The sequence below is a fragment of the Acipenser ruthenus genome, chromosome 25 (genome assembly GCF_902713425.1).
Source record: "Acipenser ruthenus chromosome 25, fAciRut3.2 maternal haplotype, whole genome shotgun sequence".
Taxonomy (NCBI): domain Eukaryota; kingdom Metazoa; phylum Chordata; class Actinopteri; order Acipenseriformes; family Acipenseridae; genus Acipenser; species Acipenser ruthenus.
This window is the reverse complement of record NC_081213.1, coordinates 27,964,291-27,984,411: the sequence shown is the minus strand read 5'-3', so window position 1 is coordinate 27,984,411 and position 20,121 is coordinate 27,964,291. Positions and strand designations below refer to the sequence as shown.

The 20,121-nt window shown below is 44.4% G+C and overlaps 3 protein-coding genes across 6 annotated transcripts; 1 reads left to right on the top strand and 2 right to left on the bottom strand.

Annotated features, from left to right (window-relative positions):
* The first annotated feature begins 5,233 nt into the window (after positions 1-5,233).
* LOC117411919 (histone H1.10) lies at positions 5,234-7,311 on the top strand. Its single transcript, XM_034019776.3, has one exon. The coding sequence runs from the start codon at positions 5,885-5,887 to the stop codon at positions 6,608-6,610; it is 726 nt and encodes a 241-aa protein (XP_033875667.3). The 5' UTR covers positions 5,234-5,884; the 3' UTR covers positions 6,611-7,311.
* Positions 7,312-10,863: 3,552 nt separating this feature from the next.
* Positions 10,864-13,259, bottom strand: LOC117964041 (histone H2A type 2-B-like). 2 transcript variants are annotated; one of them, XM_059000244.1, is made up of 2 exons: positions 13,078-13,259; positions 10,864-12,902 (listed from the first exon to the last, which is right to left on the bottom strand). In XM_059000244.1, the coding sequence occupies exon 2, from the start codon at positions 12,820-12,822 to the stop codon at positions 12,442-12,444; it is 381 nt and encodes a 126-aa protein (XP_058856227.1). In that variant the 5' UTR covers positions 12,823-12,902; positions 13,078-13,259; the 3' UTR covers positions 10,864-12,441. The 2 variants fall into 2 exon arrangements, with proteins under 2 accessions (XP_058856227.1, XP_058856228.1); XM_059000245.1 differs by having other exon boundaries at positions 10,864-12,832.
* A 1,403-nt stretch (positions 13,260-14,662) lies between these two features.
* On the bottom strand, positions 14,663-19,692 carry LOC117962422 (abasic site processing protein HMCES-like). 3 transcript variants are annotated; one of them, XM_034906295.2, is made up of 7 exons: positions 19,419-19,692; positions 17,372-17,584; positions 16,723-16,866; positions 16,470-16,601; positions 16,135-16,295; positions 15,664-15,856; positions 14,663-15,240 (listed from the first exon to the last, which is right to left on the bottom strand). In XM_034906295.2, exons 2-7 carry the CDS (start codon positions 17,558-17,560, stop codon positions 15,031-15,033), a joined length of 1,029 nt encoding a protein of 342 aa, XP_034762186.1. In that variant the 5' UTR covers positions 17,561-17,584; positions 19,419-19,692; the 3' UTR covers positions 14,663-15,030. The 3 variants fall into 3 exon arrangements, with proteins under 3 accessions (XP_034762186.1, XP_034762185.1, XP_034762184.1); XM_034906294.2 differs by lacking the exon at positions 19,419-19,692 and adding an exon at positions 18,935-19,393 and having other exon boundaries at positions 17,372-17,581; XM_034906293.2 differs by lacking the exon at positions 19,419-19,692 and adding an exon at positions 18,935-19,391.
* Positions 19,693-20,121: the final 429 nt, after the last annotated feature.

The following is a 20,121-nucleotide window of genomic DNA, read 5'->3' as shown; positions in this document are numbered from 1 at the left end:
CAGTTCCGTGCTGTGTTCAGTTTGGTAGCTCTTCAGCCTCGCTCCACAGTTCCGTGCTGTATTCAGTTTGATAGCTCTTCAGCCTCGCTCCGCAGTTCCGTGCTGTGTTCAGTTTGGTAGCTCTTCAGCCTCGCTCCACAGTTCCGTGCTGTGTTCAGTTTGGTAGCTCTTCAGCCTCGCTCCACAGTTCCGTGCTGTGTTCAGTTTGGTAGCTCTTCAGCCTCGCTCCGCAGTTCCGTGCTGTGTTCAGTTTGGTAGCTCTTCAGCCTCGCTCCGCAGTTCCGTGCTGTATTCAGTTTGATAGCTCTTCAGCCTCGCTCCACAGTTCCGTGCTGTGTTCAGTTTGGTAGCTCTTCAGCCTCGCTCTACAGTTCCGTGCTGTGTTCAGTTTGGTAGCTCTTCAGCCTCGCTCTGCAGTTCCGTGCTGTGTTCAGTTTGGTAGCTCTTCAGCCTCGCTCCGCAGTTCCGTGCTGTGTTCAGTTTGGTAGCTCTTCAGCCTCGCTCCACAGTTCCGTGCTGTGTTCAGTTTGATAGCTCTTCAGCCTCGCTCCACAGTTCCGTGCTGTGTTCAGTTTGGTAGCTCTTCAGCCTCGCTCCGCAGTTCCGTGCTGTGTTCAGTTTGGTAGCTCTTCAGCCTCGCTCCGCAGTTCCGTGCTGTATTCAGTTTGGTAGCTCTTCAGCCTCGCTCCACAGTTCCGTGCTGTATTCAGTTTGATAGCTCTTCAGCCTCGCTCCGCAGTTCCGTGCTGTGTTCAGTTTGGTAGCTCTTCAGCCTCGCTCCACAGTTCCGTGCTGTATTCAGTTTGATAGCTCTTCAGCCTCGCTCCGCAGTTCCGTGCTGTGTTCAGTTTGGTAGCTCTTCAGCCTCGCTCCGCAGTTCCGTGCTGTGTTCAGTTTGGTAGCTCTTCAGCCTCGCTCCGCAGTTCCGTGCTGTGTTCAGTTTGGTAGCTCTTCAGCCTCGCTCCGCAGTTCCGTGCTGTGTTCAGTTTGGTAGCTCTTCAGCCTCGCTCCGCAGTTCCGTGCTGTATTCAGTTTGGTAGCTCTTCAGCCTCGCTCCACAGTTCCGTGCTGTATTCAGTTTGATAGCTCTTCAGCCTCGCTCCACAGTTCCGTGCTGTGTTCAGTTTGGTAGCTCTTCAGCCTCGCTCCACAGTTCCGTGCTGTGTTCAGTTTGGTAGCTCTTCAGCCTCGCTCCGCAGTTCCGTGCTGTGTTCAGTTTGGTAGCTCTTCAGCCTCGCTCCGCAGTTCCGTGCTGTATTGCTACGGCCAGTAAAACGCAGCCAGGAATACAAGCCCAGACAGGGTTGGGGTCAATTTCTTTTTTTTTTTTTCCAATTCCAATTTAAATTCCCTTTTAAACCATTCCAATTCCTTGATTTAAAAGGAAATTGACCCCACCCTGACGTCTAGACCAGAACCACAGCTTTGATTTTGAAAGTTTCACTTCTGGTTTTCAAGCAAAAGCATTACCTTGGAGCGGTCTGTTCGAGTGAGCGTCTTGCTTCCTTTGTCCCTGTCCGCAGCCTTAGATCAGACCTGGATTTCAAATACAGAGCCGTGTGGATCCAGGGCTGCTGAATTCTCTTCTCCGTATGATCTAGTGTGTGGAGATCTTTATGATCTGGCGTTTGCTTAAATTTAGTTTTGTAGTTGCTACTTGTTTGTAGTGTCCTGGGGTGTCTGCCTATGAAGGATGCTATAAAAGTCTAATTGTTATTAATTTGTACAGTATATGGTAACTGCAATGAAATGGTCTGAATTAAATCTGCTTAGAAGTTACAATTGCCAATACTCGTGTTTGTTAGTACAAACCAAAACAGCAAACCTGGACAAGCCCATAATTATGCAGTTCTTGATCGCTGCCACAAGAGGGCGCATTTGTATTTTGTTTCAGTGTAGTTGATGATTTTATTTATTTATTTATTTATGTATGTATGTATTTATTTATGATTTACACACACCAGTAAACCCTCGTTAAGCAGGCACAGATTTTTTTTCAAGAGGGACTCGGGAGCAAAAATGTAGACACAAATTTTCCATTGTTGATTCTCACACACATTTCTCATCAGTCTGTGATTACATATACGTTGAACAAATAAGTAATTACAAGTCAAACATTGCAGTTAATGCGTTGAGGGTGCATTTCAAATATCCAGTGGTTACCGCTCACAGAATTCAGGAGCTCTGTACATAAAAATGTTGTTTAGCCAGTCTTCGTTCTCCGAAGAGTTTTACAGTGAAATATACATTGTTTTCTGTTCATTGCATTACCCTGAATTCATCAGCAAGCAGAACCACGAAGGGGAATTTTCACTGCCGGGATGCAAGCTTCCTCCCCCTGGCCACCTTTTTACATATCAGGAAGCAAAATGCATTGAAGAGTTATCACCTTATGCAGCAGATGATATCCTTAAATATGTAAAGCGATTTTAGGTTTTTGTTATGGATGCAAAAGGTGTGGTGTAAAACAGACTGTTTTAGAATAACATGTGGGCCATATATATATATGTATATATACACACACACACACACACACACACATTGTAACCCACTAAGTGGCAGTGTCTCCAGGGAGCACAGTGAATCTCAGTACAAACACTGGTGATACAGTATAGGCTGTGAATGTTACGCGGTGGTTGCATGCTGTGCAGAATGTAACATGCTCCAGGGAGCACAGTGAATCGCATGCTTCATGCTCGTAGGATCCTGCAGCTTTATAGAAACAGCCCCAAGCTTGTCCCAAAGGAGCAAAGGGGAAAGACCAGCGCCCCTGCTGTGGGGTTCCATGTACTTTCCAGATTCACATGTACAGCGTCCTCGGGTTACAGGCTGCTGAGTCTCTGGGGGACTGTGGTTTGGGTCGGGGCGGGTCCACTGTTCCCCTGCCTCAAGGAAGCTCGCTGCTCGCGCAACAGGGTGCAGGCCAGGCACCAGCTGGCAATCCAGCGTCTGAACCTCTGCCAAACAGCCAGGCTCCAGAGTGTTTAACCTCATCTCACTAACAGAATCCATAATGCAGAGCATCACGCACACCACTGCCTGCCTCGGCTCCACCAGATACTGACTCGCCTGTTACACACACACACACACACACACACACACACACACCAGGGAACAAATCATCTAGATTGGATGTCTTCCCAAACCCACTTTCATCTGTAAAAATGTATCCCCATGAGTACGTGATGATTGACAGGTAGTGAAAGGTATCCAATGACTACGTGATGATTGACAGGTAGTGAAAGGTATCCAATGACTACGTGATGATTGACAGGTAGTGAAAGGTCCTAAAAGCAAAAGTCTGGCCAAACAAATGTCTCTAGCCAATGTGGGACAGTGCAGCTTGTTTAAAAGGGTTTTGTCACTAATGTTTCATATTCTGAATATGAATATTAAAATAGCTCCAGCCGTGTCTCCATTCCTTCCTTGATGACTAATTTGAAGCAGCCACAGCACAGTAAACATGAATAACATGGGTGGTTAAGATACAGAGCACTGTCTTGGCGTCGCTAGGCAACCCAGCTTGCAAGTGGCTGCACCTTGAACTTCAGAATGAAAATAAAAAGGCAAAAACTGAAGCGTGAACACAACTCGCACGGAAGCACCTAGCCGAGTAAGGACACATTATTATTATTATTATTATTATTATTATTATTATTATTATTATTATTATTATTATTAGTAAGGCCCCAGGCCAACTTCAAACCTGCAACATTAAAGAAATGTCCTAGCAGGATCGCCCTCTAGTGGGCACAATTAAAACCACTCCATATTTTCATTTACAGTATTTCCACATTAAAAGCGATGATGGTGATGACGACGCGCCCTTCCATTGAGCGATTTGAAAAATGCACCGCGCCTGCTCACGGTGATAAGCCCGCATCTAATCGAACATCATTGTTTTTCTGAAAAAAAGGAAAGAAGTGAATCAAAAATACTTTATTTATATATATTTTTTTATGAAGCAGTGACAGGCACAACTAATGTGAAACGTCATCGTCATTGCTGTGTATATAACTCGACAGCTTGCTAACGGGAAGAGCATTATTGTATGCGGCTTCAGAGGATTTTAAACTAAACTACAAGAACATATAATAAAACCGTGATCGCTGTTTTGTGTTCTATAACTAGTATTAAGAATAACGTGGCGTCCCAAACACCCCAGTGCCCAGTGATATGATACAGCACAGCGCGTACTACAGTATAGAACACGAGTGAGTTTGCAAATCACTGTCTGAACCCACCAGTTAAACCAACAGCATGTTCTACCGCACCGCGTAGGAACAATGACAAATATATCGATTTGTATGTATTTAAAACACAGCTTTCATTTAAACGGGGCTCAGTGTATATTTCCTATAATTGCTTTGTACTTTCGTTTTAGGTACATACATTTCATCTTTCTTTACCGAACAAATAAATACTGTTTCACAACTGAACTACAGCAGCAGTACCTGGTTACGTCATATCTATCTATCTATAGCAATATTATTTTTATTTGAGCAGCAAGCCAATATGCTCGTAGTAACAGGTTATTCATCGAGCAAACATAACACACCAGGGTTCAATAATAAAGCTATTTGTAAGGTTCCATTATTGTTATTATTCTCACGAGTGTGTGCTTACCTAATATGGTTATGTAACGCATTGGGGTTATTTAAAAAGTGTGAAACGGCAGCAGTCGCGATTATTTTCTGTATTTATTTATTTTTAAATTTAGACGAGGCGTGACCCTGGCGATTACAACTTTAAAAATATCTCTCATTGCTGCGGGTGACCACATGAGGGCGTCTACTGTGTTAGTTAAAACAAATTAAACGCGGGGTAGTTTTTAAACGGCGGGGTAATTAACGCCAAGGCGGGCATGGATCGAAAGGCCGTCCTCTCCTCTTTCGACCCGTACCTGTTTTTTATCTGGGGGTCAATCGAGGCGTTTGCAGTTAAGCCTTCAAGTCACTCCCCCCAGCCTTTCCATCGCTTCCAGCATGGGGTGCACAGTTTAGTTCCGCCGTTTCCCTTTTCCCCGTGACCAAGCTGGCTTTTTTAAAGACAGGGTCGTGAGGAAGGACGCTTGTACTTGTCCTCTGGGGGGTTGGGACGGTCCGGCGGCGATTTTTTTCGGAGAAAACGCGTTTTGAAGGCGAGCATACAAACACAGTTTAATGCAAAGTGTGGCAGCTGCTGTTGTTGTTCTCATTCACGTCCGCGCCTCTCTTTCAAAGTCAGCTGACGCGCAGCGAGATCCCAGCTGCAAAAAAATCACCGAGAGAAACGGAGCGCAAGAGACTGAGAGAGAAACGGAGCGCAAGAGACTGAGAGAGAAACGGAGCGCAAGAGACTGAGAGAGAAACGGAGCGCAAGAGACTGAGAGAGAAACGGAGCGCAAGAGACTGAGAGAGAAACGGAGCGCAAGAGACTGAGAGAGAAACGGAGCGCAAGAGACTGAGAGAGAAACGGAGCGCAAGAGACTGAGAGAGAAACGGAGCGCAAGAGACTGAGAGAGAAACGGAGCGCAAGAGACTGAGAGAGAAACGGAGCGCAAGAGACTGAGAGAGAAACGGAGCGCAAGAGACTGAGAGAGAAACGGAGCGCAAGAGACTGAGAGAGAAACGGAGCGCAAGAGACTGAGAGAGAAACGGAGCGCAAGAGACTGAGAGAGAAACGAAGCGCAAGAGACTGAGAGAGGAACGGAGCGCAAGAGACTGAGAGAGAAACGGAGCGCAAGAGACTGAGAGAGAAACGGAGCGCAAGAGACTGAGAGAGAAACGGAGCGCAAGAGACTGAGAGAGAAACGCGCACGCCTCGCCAGAGCGCCCCGCACAGACTGCGCGCCTGCCTTGCGTACTGCTTTCTCATCAATTCACTGTTGCGGTTTGAAAGAGCCATGTCTGCCGAGCTGCAAGAAACCGTGCCAGCCGCGGCAGCCGAAGAGGCTCCGGCTGCGCCAGAGAAGAAGGCAGTGTCCAGGGCAGCGGGGGCGGGCAAGAAACCCAAGTCCAAGCCCGCATCGTCCGCTTCTTCTCCGGCCAAGAAAAAGAAATCCGGCAAGAAGAAGACCCAGCCGGGCAAGTACAGCGTCCTGGTGGTGGAGGCGCTGAGAAAACTGGGAGAGAGGAGCTCATCCCTGGCGAAGATCTACAACGAGGCCAAAAAGACGCCCTGGTTCGACCAGCAGAACGGGAGAACCTACCTGAAATACTCCATCAAGGCGCTGGTGCAGAACGACTCCCTGATCCAGGTGAAGGGCACCGGGGCGAACGGCTCCTTCAGGCTGAACAAGAAGAAGCTCGACGCGCTGAATAAGAAGGGGTCCAGCGGCGCGCCGTCCAAGACAGCCGCGGCGGCCAAGAAGCAGCCAGCGGCGGCCAAGAAGCAGCAGCCAGCCGAGAAGAAAGGCAAAGCGAAGAAGACTCCGCTCAAGAAGGACAAGAAGCCCAAAGCCAGCCCGGCGGGAGCAAAGAAGAAGGCGGCCAAAGCTGGCGCCTCCTCCGCCGTCGCCAAGCCCAAGAAAGCCAAGGCGAGCAGCGGCAGCGCAGCCAAGAAAGTGAAGAAGGCGAAGAAATCTGCGAAGCCCAGCGTCCCGAAAGTACCCAAGGCGAAGAAAGCGTGAGGAAACGACGAACACCCACGAAAAAGAGACTGCGCGAAGCTGGAGAGCCGCTTTTATTTTTGTAAAACCTTTATTTTGTTATGTTGTATAAATAATAATAATAATAATAATAATAATAATAATAACAATAATAGTAATAATAATGGACACGTTGAAATGCGCCTGGCGCTTATTTTAATTCTTTGCATTTAATGCCGTGTATTTTTCTTTTCTTTATTACAAAATACAACGCTGCGTGTTGAGGGTGTTTTTTGTTCTTGTTTATTAGATGTGCCATTAAGTCACGTTTATATTGTGAAAGAAGTAATCTGATGAACGTGTAATTGAAAAAATGTATATTAATAATAATAATGACGATTCTGTCTATTGAACCCAATTGTATTCATTCTTCATCGCAAGATCAGCGTTGTTGTTGATATTCCCCATGTTTTTGGATGACTGCTTTTCGCTGTTAGTATTGGTGATGGTGTTTTTGCAGACGGGTAATCTGTATATGCAGGTTTTGAAAGCGCCCGAAACGCCCTTATTTGGGGGTCCTGTGGGTTGGTTTTTGTGGTATTATTTTAAACGGGGGAGGCACCGCCCCCCTGCCGTTTTATTGGCAGAACAGCGCGGCTCAGCCAATAGCGCGGCGTTCAGCTTGTTCCTGATACAGATACAGTTTACCTGTGACCAAGGTACTGCAGTCTCATCGCTCTGCACTGCCTTGCAAAAACGCAGCGCGTTAGTTGCATAGATATTATTACTGTTTGTAAAACACAGTGAGCTTCTTTAAAACGTTTGTGCTCGAATTAAACAGCTGTCATTTGGAATCTCGTTGCTCAATAAACGTTACTAAGAAAATACAAATAAAAAGGTGTGGTTATTGGGGGGGTATTTAACTAATTAAAAATATGACTAATGAAACATGAAATGCCATTAAAGCAATAATTTAGTCAGTAAAACAGCACATTACTGTGGATGTGGTTATTTAGCTTGAAGCTGGAAAATCACACATTAGTATAGTTCTATTGGGATTGATTTAAATACCCTACAGTGTGCTGCTAGGTGCATTTCTATCCTGTGTATGTGCACAGTAATCTGTGCAGCACAAAGGGATATCCACTAGAAACTCTTCAGGGCACCAGGTGATTCTTAATGGTTAGGGTTAGGTGTTAGGGTCCAAGTGGGTTGATGTCGGAGAGGTGCTGAGCTCAGGAAGTGAAAGGTGGGAGTGCTTGACAAATGTCCTCGAATCATCTGATGCCCTGAGGACACTTTCTAGTGGACATTCCTTTCCGCTGCGTAATCTGTCAGTCCCCTTCCTGATGAATTTCGGTTGCCCCAGCAACACAGCTGTTTCTGCTCCTCTCATTGGCTACATTTGTTTTAGGTTGCATCCACGCCTACCTATCACATGCAGCCAAACATTAGGTCATAGCCAATAAGGTTGTCCTCCGAATGTAAATCTACAGTGCAGTCTGCTTCTCTCCTGTTTATTCAGCAGTGCAGTCTGCTTCTCTCCTGTTTATTCTGTATAGTCCAGTCTGCTTCTCTCCTGTTTATTCTGTATAGTCCAGGCTGCTTCTCTCCTGTTTATTCTGTATAGTCCAGTCTGCTTCTCTCCTGTTTATTCTGTATAGTCCAGGCTGCTTCTCTCCTGTTTATTCTGTATAGTCCAGTCTGCTTCTCTCCTGTTTATTCAGCAGTGCAGGCTGCTTCTCTCCTGTTTATTCTGTATAGTCCAGGCTGCTTCTCTCCTGTTTATTCTGTATAGTCCAGTCTGCTTCTCTCCTGTTTATTCTGTATAGTCCAGGCTGCTTCTCTCCTGTTTATTCTGTATAGTCCAGTCTGCTTCTCCTGTTTATTGTTGTACACCGGCGTAGATTTAGCTAGGGACGGTAGGTACATGTCCCTACCAATGTCAAGGGACCGTTGCATTGTCCCTACCAATAATTTTGATAAATCTGAAACGTCTTTTGTCATGTTATTTTATCCGCTCCACAAAGGGTTAACTCTCTCAAGATCCCCTCGTTGCTCCTCCCTCCTCCAAGAAAAAAAAACAAAAAAAACGCTAATTTGATTGGCTTAGGCACTAGGTTCTCAACCGGGCGGTGAACGTTTGAATAATAACGTACTAGTAATAACAACAGTGACGTGCCAAACGATACTCCCGATTTCGCCCTTTGAGTGCAGCGAGTTATTAAAGAGAGAAAAAGAGATAGCTTTAAAAAGAATATCACCCTGGGATTTGTAGGTGTTTGGTGGGGTTTTGGGGTGTAATCAGCAGACAAGAAAACTACAAGTTCCATAATGCATCACTGTAACACGGACTCAGTGCGCGGGTGACGTCAGGGACCAAGCAGAGTGTTCTGTTTTCATTGAGGCGCGAAAGTGAACAAGGACTCGGGAGTTAAAGGTGATTCTCCGGGTTTAAAATAAGGAACATTCTAGTCAATCTTAAACGGTGTATATTGTGCCACATTTTTCACATTTATTTTAAAAAATAAGAACAAATGTAATCAGTTAAATTTGATATTTATTTTGTGTTTGTTGGTTAATGCGTTGTCACATTATTTCAATCCTCCTCCTTCCTCCCTTTGTAACTAACTTACTCCTTGCTTGATATTTTTGTATCGTGTGTGTAAAAAGCGAACACGAACATATATTTGATTGAATGGACAGTGTGACTATCCAGGCGGCTAAATAAACGCTCTATATTATATAGGTAGTCATAAAAAAATATATATATTAAAAAGTCAAATTAAACGGGGGGGTGGGATATAAAAATAAATTTCAGTGGGCGTGAGTAAAAATGGTTGAGACCCGCTGGCTTAGGCTGGACTCTGGAAAGACGCTCATCTGAAGCTGCCGCTTGCCGGTCAGTCTGATAGGAGTGTGAGCCACTGACTGAATGAAAGCCAGGTACCGCGGCTGAAGGTATTGTCAGCTCGTCAGCAACACAGTTTGAGAGAATAAACCTACCTACCTACCTAATGGGTAGGTAAGTAGGTTTATTACGTTAGCGACCCATTGCTAGCTGCTAACCCCACGTCCTTGGTGGCTAGCTAGCTTGTTTCACAGCTAAATCATTATGTGTGTGTGTGAGAGAGAGAGAGAGAGAGAGAGAGAGAGAGAGAGAGAGAGAGAGAGAGAGAGAGAGAGAGAGAGAGAGAGAGAGAGAGAGAGAGAGAGAGGAGAGAGGAGAGAGAGAGAGAGAGAGGAGAGAGAGAGAGAGAGAGAGAGAGAGAGGAGAGAGAGAGAGAGAGAGAGAGAGAGAGAGTGAGTGCTGAGCATGTTTTGATATCGTCAACCAACTAACGTTAGCTAATCACTTCAATTTGGCTTTAGGTGACTAAAGCATAATGGCAGCCAAAAAAATAAAGATGGACATAAGGATTTTTTTTTACAAAAAGTCAAAGTGTAAGTAGGAAGATGTAGTTAAAGTAATAAACACAATTGATAATGATTCTCATAGCAAATGAAAAAATAATTTACTAATGAAGTTAGCAGAGTCATACTTTCTCTCTAAACAGCATGCATCAATTTATCATTTTATCAGGCGAGTGAAGCAGTGCAACCTGGTAAAAGCAGTACAGAGGCAGGTGGAGCAACAGGGTCGCAGGTGAGGTCTGTAATGGCTTAGTGATTATAACAGTGAAAGTGTTAGACTCAGTTTTGAGATATATTATTGTTTGAGGCACATTGTGATATGATAGTAGGCTAATGCTGTATAGTAATATAGTAAGCCATATATTTTCTCTCTATATGGCATGCATCAGTTTATTATTTTATCAGGTGAATGAAGCAGTGCACCCAGGTACGAGCAGCAGCACAGACACAGGAGAGGTAGGCAGAGCATGTGAGCGTGCATGTGCTCATGCTTGTAGTGGCAGGGGTATTGGTAGCTTACAGTAAGGCTGGGATAGGTTGTAATTCAGGTTATTAATAATTCTATAGCAGGGATGTCAAACCAGCTTCCAGGAGGGCCACTTTATCAGTGTTTTAAGTGTATACCAGCCAACTTCATGTCAATCAGATTATCCTTGATTCATTCATTTCAAGCCACCAGAAGTGACCATTTAACAGCTGTCTCCTAAAAAATGTCTTCCCGGGGGGCACGCCCCTGAACCCCCCTAGCGACCGCGACTCCACCCCCCTAAAAAATTGTGTCCCCACCAATGTTCAAACCAAACCTACGCCCTTGTTGTTGTACAATGATTTCTTACACGCCGTGCACTGTACAATTCACATTTACTGAGGAGTAAATACAGTTAAAAAAATTAAACAGCTTTAATGTTGATAAAGGGCATTAGTAAAATGTTCTTACAGAATTGTGCAAACTGCAAATTGGCCAGGAATAAAGAAAGGGTTTTTATGAAACTACATTCCAAAGAAATCACAAAACATTTTTTTTTATCCTAGTTTTATGCAATCCAAAAGTGCATTTTCAGGAATCACTTTTGATCAACATTTTCATGTTTTTTTTTGGCTGAGTTGAATGTGTAATCAGTGCATTACCAAGGATATAATTAGAGGTTTGTTTTTCGATATTAAGGGATGAAAGCAAGGAAACGTTCTGGTAATTTGGGGGACACTCCAGGCGGTTGCTGTGTGCACTACAGGTGTTGCCAGTAGCCTCACAATTCTCGGTCAGGGGAAAGTTTAGGGAAATATAAATCTCTAGCCTGAATGAAGTCTTTAATCAACTTGAATGATACTTTCCATCCTGAGTAAAGCATCCATGCAGTGAAGTGTTTTACAAACCCAACTCATTAACGTAGGCCAGGTTAGCAAGAATCAGCAAAGCTGCAGGAAGGTGCAATTCTTATTGCTCTGGTTCGGAGTTCTTTCCTGCTAGTTAAAAATGGTACAATTATTTGAATCCTTCAGAATGGGGCCTCCATAGCAGTTTGAGTTTCACTTCACACAACAGAAAGTGCACATTTAGCACGGTGGTAAATGCTCTGTGAATGCAGCCACATATTAAATATGAACCAGACCATTTCACAGACTCTTTGTAGAGGCTGTCTACGTGGACAACCCAGCAGTGAAGACCCTTAAGAGACCCGGTCAGTTTTGCGGTCACAGAGTCTGAAGGTCTATCCGTCTCCAAACATGCAAAGCAAGCTGTATATTGAATTCACGCAAACTCTTGATGACTCTGACATGGATTTCTGCAGACTCGGGTTTGGTTTTATTTTGAAGCCGTGTGTCATTATTTTGGGCAGCATCTCCAGTGTCTCATCAAACCCGATCACAGTACATACAGTACATTTCACACGCTGTAACATTTCTGTAAACCAAAGCCCAACTCAGAAGACTGGATGTCACCTCCTGCAACAGAAACAGATTTCTGAAGCGAGGCCCGCGAGGCGGTTTGTCTAGCTCCTGGTCCTGTCTGTTCAATTCTTTTGTATGCATTGTCATTTCCAACACATTTTAATAAGCAGCAGAAAGAAAACAATAAGCTAACTGGACTTCAAACCAGATAGCTTTTTGCTTAAGGTACTTTTTTTGTCTAAACACTGAGAATGAAATACAATTGTATGACTCTGCAGATCCCGTCTCTTAGAACGGTGTTTGCAGTGTTGCCCTGGTTATGCATTTGCCATGTTTTTAAATAAAATATATATTGCCATAATAATAATTCAAAATACAACATAAAAGCAAAGCGCATAGTGTGTGTGTTGCAAATAAAATCTAAAACTGAAGTGCTGAAAAAGCACACATTTTCCTTCTTTTGATAACTTTGCCTTGTTAATTATTTAGTAAGATGGTATTTCTCCTAGCAGCAGTAATAGCTGCAGTGGAAGTGTCTGGGCTGGGGCTGCTGGTGGTTGGGTCCGGGATTATTTCTTGGAGGTGTGTGTTTTCTTGGGAAGCAGGACGGCTTGTATATTGGGCAGGACTCCCCCCTGCGCGATGGTCACACCTCCTAGCAGCTTGTTGAGCTCCTCGTCGTTTCTGATGGCCAGCTGCAGGTGACGCGGGATGATTCTGGTTTTCTTGTTGTCCCGGGCGGCGTTCCCGGCCAGCTCCAGGATTTCAGCCGACAGGTACTCCAGAACCGCGGCCAGATAGACGGGCGCGCCGGCCCCCACCCTCTCCGCGTAATTGCCTTTCCTCAGCAAGCGATGCACTCGACCCACGGGAAACTGCAGTCCTGCCCTGGAGGAACGAGACTTGGCTTTGGCCCTCGCTTTACCTCCAGCTTTACCTCTTCCAGACATTGTTTGTGAGCTTTTATTTAAAAAAACGAAGACATAAAAAAAAATCCTACAATCAGTCCCCTCTTGTTTTTTTTAAATGCCTTAAAAAGAAGAAAAACACGCGTTTCAACGTATATTGCATATATATGGAGAGAGAGAGAGAGAGAGAGAGAGAGAGAGAGAGAGAGAGTAGCTTATGAAGGAATAACACGTTATAAAAAAATATAACAAGTCATTTCTGGTTTTGACACGGCCTAAACGAAGGTACAGACTCACCTCCTGCTTTTGAAGGTGCACTTTTATGCTGTGACAAAGTTTTCTTCCACTCGCTCGCAGTGAAATTATAAACCGTATCCAGTCCACGCTTTGCGATTCTCCGCAGAGATTCTGAATCCGCAGGGACAACAGCTGCTCGGCTGCGTCAGCGCTTAGGAAATAAACTCGGCACAGGACTGTCTGGCGCGGCGGCTTGCTCTGCAGGGATTGGACGAGTCTCCAAACCCTCGCTCTCTGATTGGTGAGACTCCAGATACTTCATTTGCATATTCATAGATATTTTTTCTGACGCGCACGCAAATCATTTGCATATGTAGAAAAAGAAAATGAGGTTTCTCCATTTCACAGCTTCTCTAAAGCAGCTGGAAACATTTACAGAAACGACGCGGATGAAGAAGAGCATTATTTAAGGTATACAATAATATTATTTATATTGTATTGAGAACGCATCAGTCTACTCAGCTGCCATTCTATCTGAAGAACGGAAGCCGAAATGTTGAGGCTAATTATTAAACTAGTGAGTTTCCAGTTTATCAATAACTTTTCTTCTTTGAGCATTTCTAGTGATTGATGAGTATCCTGCTGGATCCCGATTCTCCTGGGATACAGAGGTGTGTGTGCACTGTTTCTGAATCCTCTCTCTCTTTTTATTTAACGTGTTTTATGCAAACGTAATTAACATTCTTTACTGTAATACAGCTGTTCATTTTTCCTTTTTTTGTAAATACCTACAATATGTTGCACATACTTTTGTGCAAACCTGCCACATCACTATTAAAAAATGGAGTAATATATACAAGCTGCATCGCCCTGTTGAAGTGTGCTTCAGCCACCAGGCCAGCAGACTGACACAGAGCTGCTAGCAGGGGCTTGGGTGGCAAATCAGTCATTTGCATCCAAAACCAAAAATTGCACAAATTTAAAGATGATTCAGGAATAGGTCCCTTGCCAGGCTTGACTGCATTGGAGGTTATAACCTCACCTCATCTTACCAACAGTGGACAGAATCCCCAACGGCAGTACACCCACAACACTGCCCGTTACACCTACATATATATATGTATATATATAACACGCTCTGCAGTCTTTCAGTCTCCCCCTCCCTCTCCTCTCCTCTTTTCCCCAATGACTGGACTGCCAGGTGAAGCTCTCATGGTGCCTGGTTGTCTGCCTGGCTGTCTGCCTGCCTCAGAGCTCAGGAGTGTTATGTAAATCTCACCAACACTTGGCAATAAAACATGTTCCCACCGCAAGTGCCATTGGCTGGCTTTCAATGGCCATTCAGGGTCATCACTGTTCTCCATTCCAGAGTCTCTCCGTTCTGCATGATGCAATCGTTCTGGGGCGGGACCACTGAACCAGTGCTGCCTTACAACACTACGAGAGCTCTGGAGTTTAACTGCGGTTTGATCCAGGAGTAAAACTGATAACCCTTAAAGATGTGCTCACCAATGCTCTTAACAAACTTCTTAAAGCATGGACTGGGTGAAAGTGCTATGCAATAGGAGTCTGATTTCCACTCCTGCGTCTTCTATTAACTAAAACAGAGTTCTACAAGTACTGACCAAGGAAGACAAACTAGGAGTGTAACTTATGCTCAGTTTTATTGAGTGGTCATAACTGACAACACTTTGACAAGGAGTACAAAGTGAAACGGACTTCATGAGACCTACCTTGTCAATGAAATTTAAACAGGTTACAGTCAGCCTGGTCTTGACAAACAGTAGATGCGTGAAATATACACCATGTATCGATTTACATAAACACAAGTTACGCATTTAACGATGTAATTAACAGATTCAGTAGAAATAAAAGTATACCATGTATTTACTGCTCTGGTTACTGGATAGTGCAACCTTTAATCACTGAGATGCCAAGATCTCTTTGACAGAACAGTCCTCTAGCACACCGAGACAGGGTCCCAGCGCTGGCTCACACAGCTCAAGCACTGTGTCAGTGTGTTCGTGGTTTCTTTGCAGGCTCACAGCTCTCTGCTTTCCTGAGCCAGGCTTGCATCAGCCCCTCGCTGCCCCTCTTCGCTACCCCTTCCTGCTGCTTCTTAGGTGGACGCTCCGGAGACTCTGGGGCGCCTCCTTCCTTCTTGGGAGACTCCGTTTTCAACCAGTTCAGCATCATTTTACTGCTGGCGGACGGCTTTGCTTCCTGTGGGGAACAAAATGAAAATGTGCTGTCGCGTGTGTTTCATTCAAATCTGCACGTTTCAGACCGATGTAGCCATTGCAAGTGCAGAAAAAGGTTAAGATGCATGGAATTACTGTTGTGAGCGACAATCACTCTCTAGTGGTTCCAAACTAATACAAATATTTGCAAGCAGGTACACTACATTAGACATATTGTGACTGTTCAAAATACATAAATAAAATGATATGAATTTGTTCCTCTTTGCTTAAAGACATTTCTCACCTGAAAGAAACATTGTACATGTAGACAAAGCATAGTGCAAACATGTTAAACACTGTACATGTAGACAAAGCATAGTGCAAACATGTTAAATGATGTAGAGATGATGAGGTGATGTAGCTTCCTCACCCCCAGTTCAACGGGAGAGTGCAGGAGATGGCTTACCTTCCTCACCCCCAGTTCAATGGGCTGGATGCACTCTGGGGTGTTGTTTCTGCAGTTGTTGACGATGCTGGAGACCGGGTGAAGGCAGAGGGCTTCAATGGGGTGAATGAGCTTGATCGCCTCAAGGGATTTGACCGCTCCGAAATCCAGCCACTGTCTGACTGCCTCCTCCCCATCCAGGATAGCAGGCATTCTGCAAACGGGACGAGAGAACAGCTAACCCTGCTCACTGTGACTGGACTATACAGCTAACCCTGCTCACTGTGACTGGACTATACAGCTAACCCTGCTCACTTTGACTGCTGGGCCAGTTATAATTTCCACTTACACCAGCTGAAGTGGTGACTTTTAAGGTCTTTGAAAGCTTGTGATTTTATATTACAGTTGATCTCCTATACAGTAGGAAATCTTCAAATCTATTATTAGTACAAACCCTGATGATGTTGAGTTTTTACTTGAATCCCTGCTCACCTGTCGTGCACCCAGTCCATTGCCCTGGAGGCCTCCACAGTGATGATGGTGTAGGTGTACAGGGGCTCCCCTCCCCCTGGGGGGGTCCAGCAATCAAACAGGCCGGCCATTGTGAGCAGCCTCCAGCCCCTCCACTCCTCAGAGTCCTCTCCCTCCACACCCTGCAGGGACAGGGGGCAGAGAGGAAGCACACACACTGGGGACGTCGCTTTCATGACCAGTCAGTGCATTCTACCCCCTGCGCTCTTAACATCTACAGGTCTTCATCTCTAGCTATAATTTAACCATTCTACTGGCTGTAGCTTTTTGTTTTTGTCATTCGTCGGACGGCTTACCAGCAGCTCCTCCTCGTCCCTCTTGGCCTGGGGGAAGTAGATGAAGTAGGGCTGCTTCTCCTTGTCCTGCCTCTTCCACTCATAGAAGCCGTCGGCTAGGATCACACAGCGCTTCCCCCTTAACAGAGGGTCCTGGGCAGACAGACAGACAGAATAATATTATAATAATAGATAAAATAATATTTAAACGCAAGGGTTCAGCAGCGCTGCAAAACAAGCGTGGACTGACAATAACATCCCGCTGCCTCCTCACCTTGTAGGACTTTTTCTGCATCATCCCGTCGCTGCGGCAGTTGTTGGTGCTGTACTGCATCTTCGAGGGGTCGCTCTCCCGGAACCAGGACGGGACGAGGCCCCAGCGCATGGCTGCGATCACACGCTCCTCACTCGCAGCATCCTGCACAGAGAAACACAGAGGCACAGAAAGACACAAAGAGAGACAGAGTAATACACAGTCACAGAGAGTGAGAGACACACAGAGACCCAAAGAGAAAGACACAGAGTGAGAGACCCAGAGAGAAAAACACAGAGACACACAGAGTGAGAGACACAGAGACACACAGAGTGAGAGACACACAGAAACCCAAAGAGAAAGACACAGAGCCACAGAAAAGATGTACAAGGTGGTGTTAGACTCTGTTTAGCTCCCTAAATGATCAGACTCTAACTGTCCGGAAGTGTACAGTATTGACTGTGTGCATGGAAACACTTTGAATAAGCAGCTACTATGAAACCCATCTCCCAACACTGCAGGGACACAGAGCCGAGCCGCTGGTCTGCTTCACTTCATATCATTTGTACATGACGATCTACACACTGTAGGCACCTGAACAACAGTGCAAGTCTGACAATCCCCGTCCCGCGTGTTACCCTTTCAGTGCGGAGCGAGGGCTGAATGCTACCTTGCTGAAGTGCCTGCGAGAGACCAGCACAGGGCTGTTGCTCTGCGGGTTCTTGTTGTAGGAAGGTCTGTACTTGTCTTGGTCTCCGTCCCTCCAGGCTGGGCGTCTGATCCTGCCGTGCCGGTCACGATAAGAACAGGCGCTGCTCACCTCGACCGGGGCCAGCGTGCACGCCGTGCGGCCACACATCCCAGAAACACGCTCAGAGCTCTGCTGCAGACACACGATCCGAGACGAGTTAGCATCAGGGGCGGCAAGAACGCTACATAATCACATTTTATACTTCACATTTCTTTACTCGTAAAATGTACAACATCTTAGATCACTGTTTCTTGTTCTGCAAAACGTATTGCTGATGTTACAGAACCATATCATGAGCAGCGGTGTAGTCCGAAATCTGGGGGGACATAATCGGGGTGATCCTGCCGGTGCGGTGTCACGCGAAAGCTGGTCTCCACTGGGAACCCTGACAATGATTCTTATAAAAGGACGTTGCCAATACAGTATAATCAAAAAGTTTTTACAGATTTTATATCTCTGAAGATCTCCAATGACTGTCCTGGAAAGCGCTAGATTTGTAGCTAGTTGCTTTTGATAACAAACCTCGCCAAGTCAGCCCTTAAAGTCACTAGATTCGGGGAGAAATTCGCTAAATTGGCAACACCGCTTAAAGGCGCAGAAAAAGAAATTTGATTTCCGCAGGGCTTATTATTGCCGTGACACAACAAGGAAAAGAGATCGCTTCATCGGTGCCCAGCACATCGGTAAAGACTCTGTAATTCTTTAAAATTAATTCTTAAGTGAAGGATCTGCCGATAGAAAAAAACAAGTAGCCGAGGATTTGCTGTGCACGATTATATGATACCAGTTTTATAGCAGTTAAGGAACGTAATACTTCGCTGTACAAATAAGGTACAATGAAAATACGATGTGTTTGAAGTAGCCAGCGTATCCTGGATCAATTGCTATTTATAACTCTAAGCTCAGGCATGGTGGTACTAGAGTCCATTGATCATAAATATTGTCATTGTAGAGCTGACAGGAGATGTCACAACCGTTTGTAACCAGTGATGATTGTATATAGTTGTATATAATTTTGTGAGGATGTTAAAAAAACAAAAACAAACATAAAACATAATCTGGTGTACAATAATTTGTTTATACGTTGAGATATATATAGATAGATAGATATAAATAATTTTTTTAAAAAAAGAGTGAAAAGTTAAGGCGGCAAAATTTCGTTTGGCTCCGGCGGCAAAAATCCTTGCACCTGCCCTGTTTAGTATATTTTACCAACCAGCACACCTAGGTAAGTTTAACTTCTTTTTTATCTTTGTTTGTTTTTTTATCATTTGAGGCTTTGTAGTTTATTATTATTTATTTAATCACTTTATTATTTACCGTATTTAATATTATAAACACGGTTTTTATCAGCAATATAAAGAAAATATTTCGGTCAAGATAAAATCCTTTTTTAAAAAAAAACAAAAACAAAAAAAAAACACTGCTTATTTCAGTCAATCTATTTTTACAAGTTATTGTACAATTATTATGCGAATTTACCTTTGAATTCAAAATACACTCCGTCTCTCTGACAGCTGTGCTTCGACTTTAGCGCGCTTCTGTTTCCACGGATGTAAACAGCTGAAACATCACGGCGTTGAAGTCGCTCCGAGTGACTCAGAGACTACTGTCACATGACGAGGGAGCACACGTACAGGAAGGAAGAGAGAGGCTGCAGACACGTGTTCGGTTCTGCTACAGAGTCAGATTCCATTTTGTGGAAATCACACAACCGTATGGGAAAAACGTATTTGCTTCGCAGTGTGTTTCCCTTCATAAAAGCATTTCAAAACATGTGCATGGTAATATATAAATGTGTTGAATTGTTTAATTGCGACGGCGACTCTATCAGGAGAGCCTCATAACAACATGTATTAAAATCGTACTGCTTGAAATCTTATACGCTAAACAATATCTCTCAACATTCCGTCGTTCTGGAGATTTGTGATTTTTAGTTTAGCCTTGTGGTTACGTTTCTCTTTACCTGCAGGAAGAGTGCTGAAGGCTCCTATATTACAGTGAAGCAGAGTCCAGTGTTTGCATGAAGTAAATCACAGCTCCTCCCATGTAATACAAATCACAATTGAGCTCAGATGTGAGGTGATCAGGCACATCTTCTGTACACTGGCCTCGTTTTCAAGCTCCAGAGTGTACAGGATTCAACCTTATTGCATGTTCATTTTAAACCAAAAAAAACTAAACTCACATTTTCTTCTTTTAACAGGAACAATGCGATTTGAAACATTGGAATATAGTGTGTGACAGACAGCTGTCATTACATTTAAAAACAATCGCTATATTTCAGAAGAGCTGTACCAAACAATGACAATGCTCCTTCTGCAGTTACAGATCCAATTCCAGCACACGCAAAACTAAAATCCCACGCATTAAACAACGGCCGTCTTCTTCAACCCTTTATTGACAGTTTGCATGTGATAACAGATCATTCATTCAATGGGATTCCAAGGGTACCACTGTGTGCGTGAGGTTTTCCCATGGTTCTGTATTTGCCATAGTTTAACCGGGTTTACAAAGCTTACCTGGGCTTTATTACACATGCATTTACTGTGGGGAAACTAGTATAAATGGGTAGCCAATGCTTGGAGCTTGTGTTAAACCAGAATTAAAAAAAAAAAAAAAAAAAAAAGAATTCTTGGCTAGCATAAGCCAACACAACATTATCAGTG